This window comes from Paramormyrops kingsleyae, chromosome 4 (assembly GCF_048594095.1).
Source record: "Paramormyrops kingsleyae isolate MSU_618 chromosome 4, PKINGS_0.4, whole genome shotgun sequence".
In the NCBI taxonomy this organism is placed as follows: Eukaryota; Metazoa; Chordata; class Actinopteri; order Osteoglossiformes; family Mormyridae; genus Paramormyrops; species Paramormyrops kingsleyae.
The window spans coordinates 23,513,952-23,532,104 of record NC_132800.1 but is presented as its reverse complement, the minus strand read 5'-3'; the positions used below and the strand labels follow the sequence as shown (position 1 = coordinate 23,532,104).

General features: G+C 40.5%; 1 protein-coding gene across 1 annotated transcript; it reads left to right on the top strand.

The window, feature by feature from the left end:
* The first annotated feature begins 2,562 nt into the window (after positions 1-2,562).
* Positions 2,563-4,779, top strand: LOC111859235 (pancreatic progenitor cell differentiation and proliferation factor-like protein). Its single transcript, XM_023841750.2, has 5 exons — positions 2,563-2,699; positions 2,793-2,872; positions 2,968-3,063; positions 3,286-3,385; positions 4,024-4,779. The coding sequence occupies exons 2-5, from the start codon at positions 2,818-2,820 to the stop codon at positions 4,034-4,036; spliced, it is 264 nt and encodes an 87-aa protein (XP_023697518.1). The 5' UTR covers positions 2,563-2,699; positions 2,793-2,817; the 3' UTR covers positions 4,037-4,779.
* Positions 4,780-18,153: the final 13,374 nt, after the last annotated feature.

The following is an 18,153-nucleotide window of genomic DNA, read 5'->3' as shown; positions in this document are numbered from 1 at the left end:
AAAATAATTTATAGACAGATACTCTGTGTCTGAGTGCTCCGTGAGTCATACATTTATGGCAGTCGCTATACCCATAATCCACTTCAGTGACTGTGCAGGTTCCAACCTCAGCTGCAGTCGGCATTTCCATATTTACTGTGTTCCTTTAGAAACAGACTCTGTCAGACTCCAACAGGAAAAACGACGCTGTAAGCAGGGCCAGGCCCCCTGTCACATCGTGTGTCTACACATCACGAGCAGAATCAACAGGGCAGGAACTGGCTTAGTCTGATATCTATCTGTTTGCATTATGTAAGGTAGAGAACAAGAAATGACATATTCCTTCTGCACGAGATTGGCTGTAAACGTTTAAACACAGATAATTGTTTCAATTTTAACATTTGTCTGTCTGTACCCACATGTTCTTTAACTTTTAGAACTGACGTGACTGTATAAGTCCCCTTATCCATCCATCCATCCATCCATCCATCCATTTTCTGAAACCCCTTATCTTATTCAGGGGGTAGCGGGTCTGGAGTCTATGGGCACAAGGCAGGGAACAACGCAAGATGGGGCACCAATCCAGCGCAGCGTTCCCCTTCATATTACACATATTTATTAATAACTTTCAATGTTACTTTACACTGTGTGTGAGCACATTACAATAAAACCATTGTAGTGAACGGTTTACAGCATGTTTACTGGGTCTAGGACGGCTGCAAACCACTGATAATGTTATACAAATGGATTTTCTTGTCACTATTCTGGAACACAGTGATGCAAGCGGTGACATTGTGTTGGGGGACAGACCTCAGCCAATGAATGTCACAAGGGGTTTACTTAGGCTGCATAAACAAAAAGAATAGTATTATATTTCAAAGATAGCTTCCCTTTTGAAAGAAAATTATCATATGTATTACTAGAATGTGTCCTTTTGCAAAAACAGTATATATACCACAGAATGAAATTGCATGATAAGTTGAACTAAATTTGAAGGGGTTATCAACGTTCTGAGAAATACTGACTGATTTTCATGAACCACGCAAAAAATATTAAATGAAATAAAATTGATAGTCTAGGGATCACTTTCAATTCGCGGGAGCCTTATTACAATATCGCAGCTCTGAACGTGTCTACAAGTTAATGATGCCACAAAATAAATAAAGAAAAAACACTCCTACTCCTCATTTTTAATGAATGGCTGGGCGCGAAGTGTAATGCCATCAAGCAGCATTGCATTTTATGGGAGAGGCAATTGAAACGTCGATTCGGATCCCGGCTCCCGTTTCTCTGGCACCGCAGAAAGGAAGAGCGTTTGTGCAGAAGCCAAGCTGCCTGTTTTCACGGTGAGCTGACACGTGAGGGAGGAATTGGGGTAGGGGTTAAACAGGAGCTATAACTGGGCATCAAACAGGAGACCCTGTGGCTAATTCATCCCTTCCAAGGCGTCAAATTTCGGCCAGGTCAGGACACTGACTGGAGGAGAGGGACATGTCCGCGGGCGTTGATTTGGTGCACGCTGCCTCGTGGGCTGTAGAAGATCGCTAACCAGCTTTGCGTTATTTAAACATTGTCAAAATCGCTTTATAGCCTTGTTTAGATCCCTATATGTGCACTGGATAATCATCCTTATCACAGTATCATTGCTGGCGCATTACTGTATGTAAAAGGCGCCATATTTATTTCAATGCTGAAGCAGCTGTCACTAGGGCGCCTGAAAACAGGCCATGAACCCTATGCCCACCCCCCCACCCCCCCCCCATTCGGGCTCCGGTGGTCGCTTCAGTGCTTCTCTGTTCGTCGCAAAGTGCACAAAACATCTGCCTGCGCTCTCAGGTTGCACACCCTCGATGACCCACACGAAGGCGCACACAGCCGTGGCGGGCATGCAGCATGCCCCGTTTTAAAACTGTGACTATCACTGGGTATTTTTGTTTAAGCACATGTAGGGACGACGGGACACGGTACTGGGACAGACTCTCGTACACCGTGCGCTAAGCCAAATGTGCAGCAGGCATATTGCCTCTGAGATTACAGCTTCCCGGTGTTTACAGATTAAAGATTACAGGTGTGTTTAGATTAGATGTTCCATGAGGATCTAATTACACCATTATGCTGTGTTTTCCCAACATGAATAGCATACTTTGCCTTTGTCAGTGTAATAATTACCACAGTATATAGCTCATTTACCATGGCGGCAAATGAAGCAGTACTGCAGAGTCAGCTTGTGAGCATGTAATAATTACTTCATTGTTGTAGCTGTCTTTAACATTACCCCTTCTCCCATGCTTGGGTCATATGTTTTTTTTTTCTGTAGCCCTCTACTGGAGGGAATTAATCCAACTCAAAGTGCAGGCGGTGTATCTGAGGTGCCATATTAAAAAGCAAAACTGTATTTTAAAGGTGCAGGTTGAATCGTAGCTGCCAGACTGGGTGATACTGGAGTGTGGAGCCTCGCCGAGAAACTTCTGTCCCTGGTGATAAAAGTGAACACGCAGAGATCCGGCTCGTGTCACCAGCCAGGCTGTTGTCAAAACATTCCTCGGAGTCTGCTGCACGCCCTGTTCACGTGTTTGGCTGCTCTCCACTGTTTACAGGAGCTCCTGGGCTTGCACTATAAAGCCAGGCTGAGGTCCACTCTCGCAAACTGTTTCCTTGACACCTCAGGAAGATAACAGCTCTTTCTAAAACATATACCAGCCTAAAACTCACACCGAAAGGTAAGGTTCTATACTAACCCAATGCCTGCTGTCTATTCATTTTTTTTTGTTTATTGCAGTTACCATGTTAATACTGTGGTTTTACTCATACAGTTGTGCTAGAATTTCCACTGACAAAATGGCAGCAGTTCCGTCAGCTGGATGTCTGCTTGCAAAAAATCACTTTTACCGAAGTAAGACCGCAGGTTCATTTTCAGATCACCTTCTCCCATCGATTGAACAAATGTGCAGATCCTAATCTCTGTGTTCCTTGCTTCTTGTTGTGAAGCGCGACTCAACTCTGCCTCTAGCAGTTCCTCTTCGAGCTCCTTTCAATCTTGCTGTGATCTTGCCGGAGATCAGGAGAAGACGTCCGTCTCACATGGTAAGCATAATTGCTGTTATTACGCTGTACAGTAGTTCCCAGTACGGACATTAGCTGACATTGTGGTATTTATACTTGGTCACATGCAGGGTTTACGATCAAAGGTTTTAAACTAGCAACTCACAACTGCCGTGCATTTTAAGCTGAAAAACCAGCGTGGATGTCTTTAGCTCACAATCGGCAAGCGTGCACGTCTGACACAGCTTATTCTAAAATCCCCAGGCATACTACAAGTACCATTTGATAAATGTTGGTGGCTGAAGAAGTTCTTCACATGTGAAGTGGTTTCCCTTCATGTAACAGAACCACCCACCATGAACAGGTAAGTTTAAATTATTCCATTGCTTAGCCAAAAATGCATTGCACTTTTATTAAGTCATAAAAGTCATACGGCTTATACAAGAAGTCAAAAACAGAATTAGCATTAGTTAATATTGCCATTCACGATGCTGACAGATAAACAAACAAACAAACATAAAAAGCAATCAGTTTATCAGGAGACAGGGAACCACACATTTTCACTCAAATTAACATTTTCCAGATAAAAGAATAATTTATTTATAAGGCAGTTATTCACATTTTGTCCATTGTCTGTGGGATCCACTAGGCAGGCTATTAAATCACTATAATTTCACATAATTGGCACAATGACAGTAACTGTTTCATGAACGACATTAGAAAATACATTAGTTTTTGGCCATTTGAATAAAAAGGCATTTTTTCAATGTTTTTTTTTTTTTTGCTGCGCATTAAAAAAGCAAGCGATTTTTGTCGGGACAAGGCACAAATGGACAATTCACATGAAAACACCCTTGTGTTAGCATACGCATCTAGTTTCCTGTCAAATCTAGATAAATTCTAGAAGGATCATATTAGTTGACATGTATAATGTTATTCTAGGTTTATTTAAGATCACTCTATAGCCGCTCTGAGGGACTCTCTCCACTCCTGTCTCTACAGTGCCAGCAGTTAATATTTGTGGACCTGGGAAGGACTTGGACCCGTCGGGAAATCTGTAAAGTGAGACCACTTGCTGAGTGAGACACCACATGTCCTTGACTCCTACATCTCCTTCCTGGAAAACTGCAGCAGAGGGGAACACAGGGATTAAGTCTAAAATGATTTCTGGGGGTGGGACACTTCTGAGCAGAGCTTCAATTGTACAGGGTGGCCTTTCACCCAGATTCAAGAAGGTACTGACTCTACAGTCTGGGAATCTCTTTGAAACGTTTGATAAACATAACATACAATGGGCCAAAGTTCATTTATAGGTATTGAAGACAAAATGCATATCATCAGTTAACACTGGAAGCTGAAAAAAAAAAAACGTGTAGAAAATATAGGCATTAAAGGTGTCAATAAGAGATGGAATGACGTGAAGGACCGCTTGTTAAAACAGCTCGGCCCTAACTGAAGACCACGAGACTCATCAGTTACCAGTTAGATGAATTTGCAAATGGTGGTTAAACCTGAGCATTCATACTTGTCTGTGGATACAGTTACAGAAACTTTACCAGTGGTTTAGAAACAGAAACCTCCAGTAAGGTCTAGCCATTGCTGTTCTCAACAACGGTCAAATGAAAAATGTAAAGAAAGCTTTAATGTAGGTTAGATATATTGTATGCTAACCAGTAATTCAAATAATAAATGTTGTCTTTTGTATTTATTATATTGCACATTTTGTACTGAGAAAATAAACACATTTTTAAAAGTCTACGAATGTTCTTTGAAATTCCTGAGTTTGTAAACAGATCATGTTTAATGGGAAAGTAATCTCATAATTATAAACTTTACTGTTAATGTGCAGTCATGCAATTAAAACAATCAATTCTGCTTCTATTTTTTTTTTTTAATTCTATTCACCCATATACCAAAAAGGAATGGACTGAATATCTACATATGAAACCTTTTCACTTCAGAGATCATTTAAATGCAAATGTCTTCAGATGTAGATTGAATGGATTTGTTTGCATGTATATCAGAGCACACCGAAAAAACCTCAAAACCCCTTCCGTCGCACAACATAATTCTAGCTGAGTGTTAAATGAGGTAAATACAGATCTTTGGTCGACTAGCTGAATATTTTATTTGTCTGTAGTCGACTTATTGTGAACACAGATTGTTGCCGAAATGTGGCTAATCCTCTGACCAAGGCAGAGCCTCGAGTGTTTTGGATAAGCGGGGTGGTACTGTAATATAACCCGGTTCACTCCAGGTACACCAAGGTAAACCCTCCACATGACAGATGTTAAACCCTACCCATTAATTCACGGTAAAAAGTGTCTGTAATCTCTCCACTGTTAATCAACGGGGATACATGTAGCTGAGCATCACAGTCAGCACCTGTGAGGTAAGACTAATGACCGCTCGCCGCTCTACTGAGCATTCCTCTCTGTCGACATAGATTTCAGGAAGAAGAAAATGTCACACATACGTAGTCCCAAAATGAAAAGGAAACGCATTCCCCCGAAGTGGCGGTTAATTAATACGTAACAGGTAAATCCCAAGTGCTACTATTTATTACTGCCTGTTTGTCAGGATTAGCGGAATTCAGCAGACGAGTTTGCAGATCCTTCGTGTTCTCTTTCAGCTACAGCCCGGTGACTTATCTCAAAATGTCTGGGAAAACTAGGGCCTGCTCTTATTTATAAAATCTGGCAAGAGCCCAGAGCTCAGAAAGAGCTGGCTGGCAATGACATTTGTGTTCCCTTAGATAGAAAGTCTCTGGTCCAACCCATCTGAGGGAGAAAGGTGCTAGCTTGTCAACTTGCTATATTTGTTTAACGGCAGCGAAGGTCTTTGGAGACTCCAAGGTCTAGTCATGACTGGATTGCCTGTGGTACAGAAAAATGGAATCTCCTTTATCCAGGTCGTGAGTGAACGGGAAATCTGAGGTCATGTGAACATCACCAAAGAAGCCAATGTTTAGCTATTGAAATATGCTACAAATTAGTCGTCCCAGATATGCATAAACGATGAAATCACCCAGTCATAGCACAATCGCTATCAGAAAACTGTAATTGGACAGTATAGTGAATAATAATAGTATTGCTTCCATTGGGTAGCAGTCATTTCAAGTACTCCATGAATTTTGAAAATCCATCCATCCATTTCTGTCCTATGCAGGGTCACAGGGAGTCTGGAGCCAATCCCGGAAGCTATTGGATGGGGCTCCAACCTGTGGCAGGGCACAAAACATGCAAGTATAACAATCAAAATCAAATTAATCTAGGAATGTGGTAGAAAAAGTCATTCAACATAAATTCTTCATATTGGAATAAAGCATAGTCATTAATCAGTATTTATGAAATTCTCCTCCTCTGAGACTTTGTTATTGTGCTGATATTGTCACTAGCAATTTCTGAATGGACCATTATTACCAGTGCAGGGATCAAAATGTTAAAATAAATTACACTTCTAAGAAATGATAAAAGACTTCTCTCACAGAAGTTACCACCAATACAGTTCATAACTCAATATTATTGCTTTTGTCATCTCATATCATAGTCAATTTAGCTACAGGTATTGTCTTCAAAAATGTTAAAATGGCTTTTTTCCGTTGCGTACTCAACACACGTTCATTTTCATAACTGGAAGTCAAATTGTTATGACCGGTATTCTTTCATCATTGAAATTTCATTGAAATGCACAATGTTATTCACACAAAGTCCATGGGGACATTGTCAGTGAAAGTGACATAAAGTTCCATTGCAAAACTTCAAAACCAAACCCTAAAATGCCAGACTTGCAGACAATATCGATGCCGTGTTAATTGTCTATACTGCAAAGCAATGAAACGTTTAATGGGTGCTCATGTAATACATGCAGGCCTCGGATATAAAAAAAATCATTAATTAAATGTCTCCCCACAAATTGAGCATGCAACATGTGCCTGATCCACAATAAAGGCACATTATATGTGTAATGATAGATGTGCAGAATGTCTCTATCATGGAATGGTCTTCACAATGGGAGCGTGTAAAACGCAAAGCACTGAGCCCATCACAATGGGCGTCTGTCTCATACAGACTCTATCACAATAACGGGCACGACCAGACTTTAAAGTCCATTTAACTGACTAAACTCAGTTTCACGGTAAAAATCAATCATACACGAGGTTTGTGTGCTACATTATAATGTTATTCCACCTTGCGGTTATTGGCTGTAAAGACAAACTGCGACAAAGAAACAACCTTACACCCAGAGTGGTTTATGAAACCTTATTTTAACATTGGGATTAGTTAACTGCAGGTTGGTTAACTAGTAGTGGTGCTACTTATCCTCCTAGACTGCGCTACGAACTAGACTGGTCGTAGCGCAAATGCATACCTACGAAATTACAACGATTGATTTCTGCGCGGATTGCTTTTAAAGATGAATGCGTACTTGCAGAGGAGTTACGTGCATACCTGAGTATTATTTATGTGTGTGTGTATGTATGTTTGTATATATTTTATATTTTAATATATCATGGGAACGATTTATTAAAACGTGGCCACGTTTCCGTTTCACATTCCCTTGTTTTAATTAAATTCTAGCCACATTTCACTCCAACATTATTAGGCCTACGATTACATAAATGGTGGCCACATATAACAACAATAATATATAGAAATAAAACTCAATTTAAGTACCTCTGTCCATAGCCCCAGACGCTGATATTTAATGGCTTAAATGAAAGTGACACATTAATCAATAAGGGGGCTACATAGTGAATCACGCCCACATTTTAATATATCGTGGGAACGAATTAATAAAACGTGGCCACGATATATGCTGTATAATTTATATCGTTATGTCGTGAGAGGGGCTACGCAAGTGTGTCTTTGAAGTTGTTAGTGAATGTCGCTTTCCCCTGCTGCGCTACATTTTTTTGCGCTACATTTGAGAAGGAGAGATCAGAGCCGGTTCTGGTTTTATGTAAGTCGAGGAAGCAGCTAAGAAGTTTAAATTATTCCGAAGAAAGGGGGATAGTGGAGCTGACAAGCGCAGGTGATGTGCAGCCGCTCGCTCGCCGCAGCAGCGGCGAAGTGTAACGTGAGCTCTCAGACAAAGCTTTGGTTTACTGCCCAATTTACGCCTCTCTCCTTATCTATAGGCATGAAGTATGGGGAGTGACTGAAAGAATGGGGTTTGTCGGTACAAGCAGCTGTAATAGGGTTCTGCTGCAGAAGTCACCGATCCAGCTTTCAGTGGTGTGGTAGGAAGTTTAGCTAGCTCAGGGAGCTTCGGAGTTGACATGGCGCTCCTTTAAATAGCAGAGGGCCAGCAACGGCCGACCTTATATGGTTGCCACTTCAACCAACAGCCAATGGGCTCCCTGGATGGGCCTTGGAAATACTAATGAGTCATAGGTCAGCCGGCTTGGGAATCCCCCCAGGAGAAGCTGACACCTTGCATGCACAGGTTTTAATCCTTAATCCTAATGGCATAGTAAATTGAAATCTATACAGCATTCCAGCATGAATACGCCTTATACCATGAAGGAATGTATATTACATATTCTGTTTGCATTTGAGGCCCATAAATCCACAATTTGGACTTATATCTAAAGTCTTCTGTATTCAAGGGTAGTGGGTGGTTTATAATTCATGAGAGAACCAAAGTGAAGCGAAAAGGAATAGATTTTATGTCAATTACACAGTAGGTCTTTAATGCTACTGTCAATAGATCTCAATACTGATTTTGGAGTCGACATTAATCTCCTCAGCCAAGACTGCTCTACAGAGAGAGGCTTTCTGCTCTCTCTCAAGATTCATTTGAGGGTGAATGTAAAAAAAAGAAAATTGCAGGTGTTTTTAAAAAACAAGATATATATTTTCATATGTATCATGGCACAGCAAAACTGTGAACGTTACCCAATTATAATGTGTAAATATTGGGCCTCAGGCTTGCATGTACGGATAGTCTTTGGGGAATGTGGAGAATGCGCTCTGTATGTAGGAATGTTAAGGGATTTATGGGGTTTGGTCATACTCTGGTGGTAAATTATTCATTATTAGAAGAACATTATTTTATAAGGGTTAAGTAAGGTCCTGAAATTGGTGTTTAAGATCTAATAAATAGAGTTAAAGTGTATAGAATTCTGAAGGTGTTCCATGTGTATAATGTTGTTTCAAGGAGCATTGCAGGGTCAGACAGAAACAAACACACACACACACACACACACAAACACACAGCGTACCTATCAAAATTTGGACCTTCCATTCATTTCTATGGGAAACTCCTAATCCCAATCACGACCCCCTTAACCCCTACCCAACCCTAACCTTAACCCCTACCCAACCCTAACCTTAACCATAAGTAACCAAACAAGAGACTTTTGGCATTTTTAGTTTTTGTATTGCATTCTCAGATCTTTGTGGGGACCTAAACAATGGTCCCCTTAATGTCACAATAACAGATTTTTATTACACTTGGTCCCCACAATGTAATATAAACATAATCTCCACACACACACCTGCACACACACACACACACACACACACCAGTGTATGTCATTTCCATGCCATAATTATAATAGGACCCCTTCAGGAACAGCGTGACCCCAACAAACAGCTTCCCCTTCACTCACATTAGTAACAAGTAGATATAATCTCCTTAACGCCGCTGAGAACTGCTGAACGCTAGCAGGGACTTCAGAGGCGGTGTTCAGGCGTGCGAGACAGTGCGTGGGAACTTCATTATTTCCAAGACCCCCCTTTTCATGTATAATTTATCAATCTTTCCCTGGCATCCTTCCCCTAATTAACAGGGCTGCTCGACGGCAGCCTAGCCCCGCCGCCGACTCCGCCGTGCCGCGACGCCAGTCGCTACCGGATCCCTGTATCTGCAGGTGGCAGCTTTAAACCGCATACAGCTCTTATTGTGCGTTTGGTGCGGCTTCAGTAATTTAATTATTCAACCAATTGACTATAACAAAGCGACTATTATAAAGGGGAGGTAATGGAACATTTTGAAAGCGTGCTGCCTTCCACCTTCAGTGGTAGAAGATAATTATAAAACGCACCGAAATGTATTTGGGTTCAGCTGACTGATGTGGCACCTGAGGTTGAGGATGGGAACTGGGGACGTAACATCTATACTGGGCCCAACGTGCTTTCAGCTGTGAGAGGGCCTGGGTAGGGGGGGGGGGGGGGTACAATTCATTCAGTCACAAACCTTCTTTGTTTATGTCATAATGTCTGTCTTAAAATGGCATATATATTATTAAAATTATTTATTTGTCTAAATATTTGTACTCTTTTTATTACTTTCTTATTTGCACCAACTTTTGCATTATATAACATTAACAACCGTAACAGAAATACCAATGGTATAACTAAGTATCTACCATATACAGTAATGTTAAATAGAAATACACATACAGACACATGAAGACCTTATTGTGATTTTCTTCTGAGTTCAATAGTTACTGCTGCCAAATTTTTAACTGTACATACAGAACCTCCAGTGATCTGGCAAAAAAAAAAAATCTGCCCCAGTTACCCTTCACTATATTTCCAATGAGTGGCATTGGTTAAATTTTAGGGTGATTTGTATTGAAATTTGGTCACTCCCAATTGTTCACTTACGACGTATCTGCAAAGTTTGAGAAAGACCCTTCAAATAATCTTTGAGTGATCGTGCTAATGGAATCAAGTGTTTGAAACTGTGCTTATCTTTGTATCAGTATGTGGCATTGCCACAATTTTGGCGCAATGTATCTCAGAATTTGACCAGCTCCAGTTCATAATCCAGACAATGTACCTGAAAATACTGTAAAACGTCTGTCAAATACTTTTTGAGTCATTGCATTAACAAGAACGTGTCTGTCTTGACTCAAGGTCAACAAATGCACCTGGTAGTAATGGCCAAATGAAGCTTCATGAACCAATTGCTGTATTTTCTGACACCACTAGATGGCGCTCTCTATTCAAAAAGGGGCTCAAATTCATGCCCCAAAGCAAACCAAGAGCACCATCTAGTGTGGTCAAAAGATATTTGAGAAGCTTCATTTGGCCATCACTAGCACTTGTAATCAGATATGGCACAGTGGCTAGCATAGTTGCCTTGCACCTCTGCGACCAGGATTCCAGTCTCCATAATGTCACAAGAAAGACTTATTACATGTGTGTGGATGTCATTGTGGGGTTTCCTCTGGATACTTGAGTTTCCCCCCACAGTAAATTTTGGTTACCCTGTAGGTGTGAGTGTACCCTGTCATGGGTTGGTGCCCCATCCTGGGTTGTTCCCTGCCTTGTGCCCTGTGATGGGTTGGTGCCCCATCCTGGGTTGTTCCCTGCCTTGTACCCTGTCATGGGTTGGTGCCCCATCCTGGGTTGTTCTCTGCCTTGTACCCTGTCATGGGTTGGTGCCCCATCCTGGGTTGTTCCCTGTCCTACGCCCATAGCATCCAGGATAGGCTCTGGACGTCCTGCAACCCCGAGCTGGACTTCCTCACTGGAGCCCTAGAAGAATATCAGGTAGGAAATTGCCATCTTTATATTAAACCTTAATGGATGGCCTAACCTTTGACAATTATTTTTCATTATTGCCCTTCATGACCTTTTAAGTCATATTAGTGTTAAAGGGCCACTCATTAAAGGGCCACTCATTAAAGGGCCATCAATGTTCTGCTCTGAATTTCTGGGACAGTTTTATTCGTCTCCAGAAAGACACGGTCATCAGTGCATATCTTGGCATGGCCTTCTGCTCAATATATCAAAGAAGTAAAACCTCTTATTCGTTTGGAAAAGAAATCAATCTCTGTGAAGTGGTGTTATACAGTACATACTCTCTATCTTCTTACCTGTATGTTTTTACTATAGGCAGTCCCTGGGTTAAGAATGTCTTATATACACCTTGTGCTTATGGACTAAATAAAGCCTATTGCACAGGTGTCAGACTCCAGTCCTGGGGGGCCGGATCCCTGCACATTTTTGGGTTTCCCCTCCTTTAACACACCTGATTCAACTCCTTGTACTAATTACCACACAGCACTTGAGCTGAATCATTTATGGTGGAACAGGGAAAGAACTAAGCTACACAGGGCTCCGGCCCCCCAGGACTGGAGTTTGACACCCCTGGACTATTGTATTCAAAGTTTAAGTTACGCACAATGGTTTGTGATGAACGCACACAGTACTTTGTGACGCTCGTGGAAACATTGCGTAACTTCAGTGGTTTGTTGGCTCGAGGTACAGTAGAGTACCACATATAGTTACTTTTGTTATTACTGTATTATTATTGTTATTGTTATTATTATTATTATTGTTATTACTATTGTTATTACTATTGTTATTACTATTGTTATTACTGTTGTTATTACTATTGTTATTACTGTTGTTATTACTATTGTTATTACTATTGTTATTATCCATCCATCCATTTTGTTAAACCGGGTGTCCTATTCATGTTTACCTAAAAATTTTACTTAAAGACAGATTTAGGAAATGGACGTCGTTCGTAAACTGTGGACTGCCTGTAATACCAAGCCTATATAAATATAAAACAATTAAAATGTGCTTTATTTTTACATAATGCAATAATACTAAATTGATGATTCAGTTACTAATTATTGTCGAATATTGTCGAATGCAGGCGGTTTCAATGAGCTCAGGAAAACCCATAGCGGAAAGCCCACCCTCCAGTGAAGTATGTGAAGTAAAACAAGGAATTTACATTTAAGATGATAAAATGGAGGCATAGATAAATAGCTTTTCTGGAAATTCCTCTCCCACTCTACCCTATATCCCCAAAGGGAAAATGCTGCAACACATATTCATATATTTTAAACATATGTGAGTAGGAGCTGCAAATTACATAATCTGCGTTTGATTGCTGTTAAACTCTTTCCATTTTGTCGTAATGACATTGTGTAAAACAGGATGGATTGTGTCGGCACTCTTTCCGGTCTTCACGGTGTCTTTTCAATGATCCAACAGGCGACGACTGTGTGCACCAGCAAGATAAGATGTGAGCAGGGGAGGATAGACAGTATTAATGAGAACAGGCGTATATAACCCACCTACACCCAGAATCCACTGGGTAAAAACAATGTAAAACAGAACAAAATTCTCCACTGATACATTTCACTTTTCACTATGCTGTTTGTCCTATAAAAAGACTACTACTCCATTAAATAACACTAGCTAGCATGACTAGGGAAAAGAGTGGGTGGTGAATCACAAGAGACCTTATAAAGCAAAATATAAAACAATATATACTTAATCACAGTACACTAGTATCACAGTATAACTATTAGCAATTGCTGTCTCTGACACCTTGTACAAAAACCTATTTGTCGTGTGGTTTATTTCTCTCTCTCTCTCTCTCTCTCTCTCTCTCTCTCAATAACCCCAGTGCTTGGTATGCTTGTCTTTCCACACTCATTTTCAAACTAAAGGGCAAATTCGCTATAGGGTACATAGTGCATGATGTGCACGGCACATTCAGTGCGAGGCTATAACGTATGACCAAAGATATTTCTACTGGCAGAAAATCATACGTCTTAACAACCGAACTTCAACCAAAATATCCATCTATCTTCCAACTAGTGTAGAGCTTTGTGAGTACAAAAGGTACATAACAATGAATTACATTTTCTCCTCATGGTTATGACTATGTCTGGAATGCTCATTCATTTAATAATGAAATATGCTAAAGTACTATAGAGGAATTATGAAATCCAATAAGTCAGTTAATCAACTCTGTTTTCGCTAGATGAGATGTGTTTTTCATACGGTTGTAAAGAGCATGGGGGTGTTGTAATGGTTGTACTAGTCACGACGCAAATGCTCAGCATTAATTAGACTTAAACAAAGAAATATAATCATTTAATTTAATGGTTGTTCTGCTACTTTGTAAGAGAAAATGTCATGGATGTAGTTTCCGATACGAGTTTCCATGGGATAAACTCACAGTGAATCACTTTGCAAAATGAACATGCGTCTTGTGTGTGGAGACATTGATTAAATATGGAGTCCACTCAAAAATTATTAGGTAATTAATTTTGTTCATCAGGAGACAGTGTCCTTTATATATCCATTCATACATCTTGCAAACACATACCCAACAGAGACTGAATTATGAACATAGAACTTATAGTCATTTTGGAAATTTTTTGTTCACAAAGAAATGTTCTAGACATCCTATTTTTATTTAATACATAATATGACGACTTTTATTTCTGCAGTCTTATAAATTTCCATTTATAAAGATGAACATTTTTCTTTTTTCTTGAATGCTGTATATTTTTTTCTGACTTTGCATATATCTGTGTCTGATACTCCCTGAATCTTTTATGGTAAAAAAAGTTACAGAGTAGAGAGACAAAATGAGACATCTTATAGATTCCTGTGAAAATGAAATGAAATGAAGAAGACATTCCAAATCGGAAGAGTAAATTAAGCTCGCCTGAAGCTGTCATCTGCTTTCGCCTCTTACTTCATGGCTTTGACACTCCATCATTTCTGTAAATATACTGGCTGTTGGACTGGAAATGACTTCTTCCCATGATGTATCCAGTGCTAAGAAGCTGGATAATCGAAAGTAATTTTCCAAACAAAGTATTTCGTGAACCATCTTTTTCAACAGAAACGTTATTCAGCTACTACCTAGTTGCTATTGCAATCTGGTAAATGTATCCACAAAAATATCTGTCCATGACTCTGAGTTCAATAAATGATTATAAATACAGACGCTCCTCTACTTACGAGTGAGATTGTACGTTCTGAACGGCCGTTCGTAACTTGAAATGTTCGTAAGTCGTTATTGAACATCGTTTTAAGGGTATAGGCAAGTACAAAGAACTAGGATGCTGGGAGTACGTACACTACGCTGCTGCGCGGCGGGAGTAGCGGACAGAGGTCGTACTAGGCGGAATTGGCGCGCAGAAAAAAAAAATTGATGTTGCGGACAGGAAACGGGAGCCCAGTGAACACAATTTGGCCTTACAGTCCTCTTCGTTCGTATGTCTGAAATTTCGTATGGTGAAAGTTCGTAAGTAGAGGAGCGTCTATATGTGTAATATGAAGGGAAAAATCGTTGGGTTGGCGCCCCATCTTGCGTTGTTTCCTGCCTTGCGCCTGTAACCTCCCGGACAGGCTTTGGACACCCCTGAATAGGATAAGCGGTTTCAGAAAATGGATGGATGGATGGATGGAAAAACACCTGTGCTCCTTGTACAGTAAACATACCATATTAACCTACAGCAGGAAAAAATAGGATATAAATAAACAGAAACATAATACGGCACCACATCCAGTTTGTCAGTAGCCAGCAATAGTCCCCCCCACCCCCCCCACCCCCCCCACCCCCGATTTCTTCATAATTCCAGACTTTTAATTTATTGAGGCTGAGAGCCAACTGTGAATCAGAGGACTCCTTCTGATGGAGCAATTAGTACGTGTTGCTTGGTGCTTGTAAAGATGTAAATGCCATACTGGGCATGTCGGAACATCAATACACTGGCAGAGCACATCAGTGAACACATCACCTAAATAATGCATGCATCATAAGTACCAGATGTAACACAAGAAATCTGGGATGAAGCACCATGGAGTGCATCAACGAGGAATACAGGCCTGTCTGTGCTGACTCCATCAGCGAGCTAATGTATACCCCTTTATTACAAGCACTGGCAGTTAATCTCTAACTGTATTTGGGGAAAAAAGGCAATACTGCATGTAAATTTATCTTAAAATATTTACATTGTACACACCTTTTCATTTCTTATACTAATCAGTCGTGCCTGTTTTAGCGCAAATCAATAAGTCAGGTTAGTGTTTATTTTCTTTAACAATGTTACATAACCATTGCTATATATATCTGGATAAAAATGATCATAAGGGAAATTATTGTTAACTGATTATCTAATATAAACGTGATAGAGCAGATAGTGATTCACACGGCCCACAGATGACACTTACGTAGGAATATCGGTTCAGGAATTCATCACAGGTGTTAGCCGTTTCCTTGGTAAGAATCGGCCTATCTGTTATGGCGCCCTAAATGAGAAAAATAGCCCCATAAATGAAGTCAACACAGAAGAAAAAAATGCTCTGACGCTAGCGAATCGCAAAGCACATTTTTAAGAAGCGTGCCCTAGATGCTATTGCGATACACAGGGGTGTATCACAGGATACGCGTAAAGTGGTGGTTCATATAATTTTGTTTTTCTAACAGTTTTCTGGGGCCTCTTTCAGGATAAGTGCACATGTAGGCCCCGCTTAGCTGAAACAGTAATTCCCTCCATCACCGGTCTCTGGAGAGTGCTCAGACGTGGCTGTGGTGTCTGACTGCGACACAGAGCACTTGCTCTCAGTCAGAGTATAATAATTGCAATGGGTTTTGTTTGCTTTCCATTATCCTACCTTTGCCTTTGTATGAGAGTGACGGGCTTGTGCCTTTAATGATGGCGAGGGGATCTCATTATCTCTTTGTCAGAATGTTTTTTAAAAAAATTAAGATGGTAGACAGAAAGTCTGGCCAGTACATATCCTCACCATATTCAAAACGGTTTGTAGAATGTTGTTGCGCTATCTATTAATATATTTATTTGGTCATATCAAACGAATCCTGAAGCAAATTTATTAGAAAACTGCAGTGTTATGGGTAGTTAAACTGGGAGCTGAGGAATTATCACAAGCCAGAGTAAAGCACCGAGAAACCATAAAGCTTTTTATTCACGAATACTTGAAACCAGCACAGCATCTAAATGGAGATCTGAACTAAGGCTTTATTTGCTGCTTGTACAAAGAGAGGGACATTTGAATGCATTTTTCCTACATATCTTCACTTTTTTGAGACCTGCACACATGCATAGATGTGAGAAGAAGAAGTTTGGGTTCTGGGTGCAGGTTCAGCAACCCTGGACTTTCTATGTTTTGTTTTTTTGAACACAGAGACTGAGGTCTGAGCACAGAGCCACATACGACCACGTGAAACAAATCGACTAGTCTAACCTCAGGCTTTAACCTGGGTCCTTTGGAGTACTGGCAGTTATCTCCAACCACCTTAAGAGCAAATTTGCAAAAGTCAGGCTATGTTGCAGTACTGGGAACTAAAACTTCACTGTCATCCAGCGAAGGACTTTTGTTATACTTTCCAAAAGTAACTAAGGCCACAGAAATATTCTAAAACATTTCTTTTAGATTGAGCAATCCAGCTCTTTGCTTTATAGTGATCAAAAAAATTATGGTGAAAAACTTTGTGCATCTGTCCGTCCATCCATCCAACCACTAAAGTACTGAGTCTCAGGAAGTACAAGGTACTTCTCCGAATTGGGTTGCTCTTCACTGCAGGGTACACACTCGATGCGCATATAGATTATTAGTAATAACGCCCAAGTTTGTTACGTGATAGTAACAAATGTCAGGTGTGTTTTCACGGTAGTACAGAGATCCGTGTCATTCTCGCTAAAACTACCCAGCTTACTCTTAATCCCCATTTAATTTCACGCATCAAAGGGATGCTTTCTTTGCTTTGATTGATCCGTTCCTCTCACAAACTGACCTCTGTTGAACGACCGTCATTATCCAACAGATGTCTCCAAACAGCTGATGAGAAAAATTATCCTCTCAAATTTATCTTTGTCAAACAGTATACCTGCTATGCCACAGACAAAGAAGATTGCTTGATTTCTTAATGGTACACCACTAAGGTACACCTCTAAGGGACACCAGTAAGGGACACCAGTAAGGGACACCAGTAGTAAGGCAGCACTGTTACCTCACACTTAAATGGCTGAGGGTTTGAATGCGTCTGCTTTGTGTGCGGAGTCTGTCTATCCTTGTTTGTACAGGATTCCTCTGGGGACTCTTTCCCATAGAGCAGGGTTCTTCAACACTGGACCTCAATTCCAAATCCAGGCCGTGTTTTCAGTTCCCCCAGGTAGTTGTTTAATAATTACTGATTCTGATTGGTTAGAGGCTTCACACCTGACTGACAGGTAAAGGAAGGCTGGAAGACCAGCAGTGCTCGGACCTCGAGGACCGTGAGTTGAATAACCCTGCCATAGAGTATGAATGCCAGAGATGGATAGTTCAGGTCCAAAAAGTAAAAACTCCGGTCCAAGATTTTGTTTCAACTAACTAGTTGAGTATTCTG

Excerpts from the sequence above, each read along its gene's own strand:
- LOC111859235 (XM_023841750.2), top strand. The coding sequence starts at position 2,818 with ATGGCAGCAGTTCCGTCAGCTGGATGTCTGCTTGCAAAAAATCACTTT. Across the intron at positions 2,873-2,967 it reads AAAAAATCACTTTTACCGAA|CGCGACTCAACTCTGCCTCT; the intron begins GTAAGACCGCAG and ends CTTGTTGTGAAG. Across the intron at positions 3,064-3,285 it reads GAAGACGTCCGTCTCACATG|GCATACTACAAGTACCATTT; the intron begins GTAAGCATAATT and ends TAAAATCCCCAG.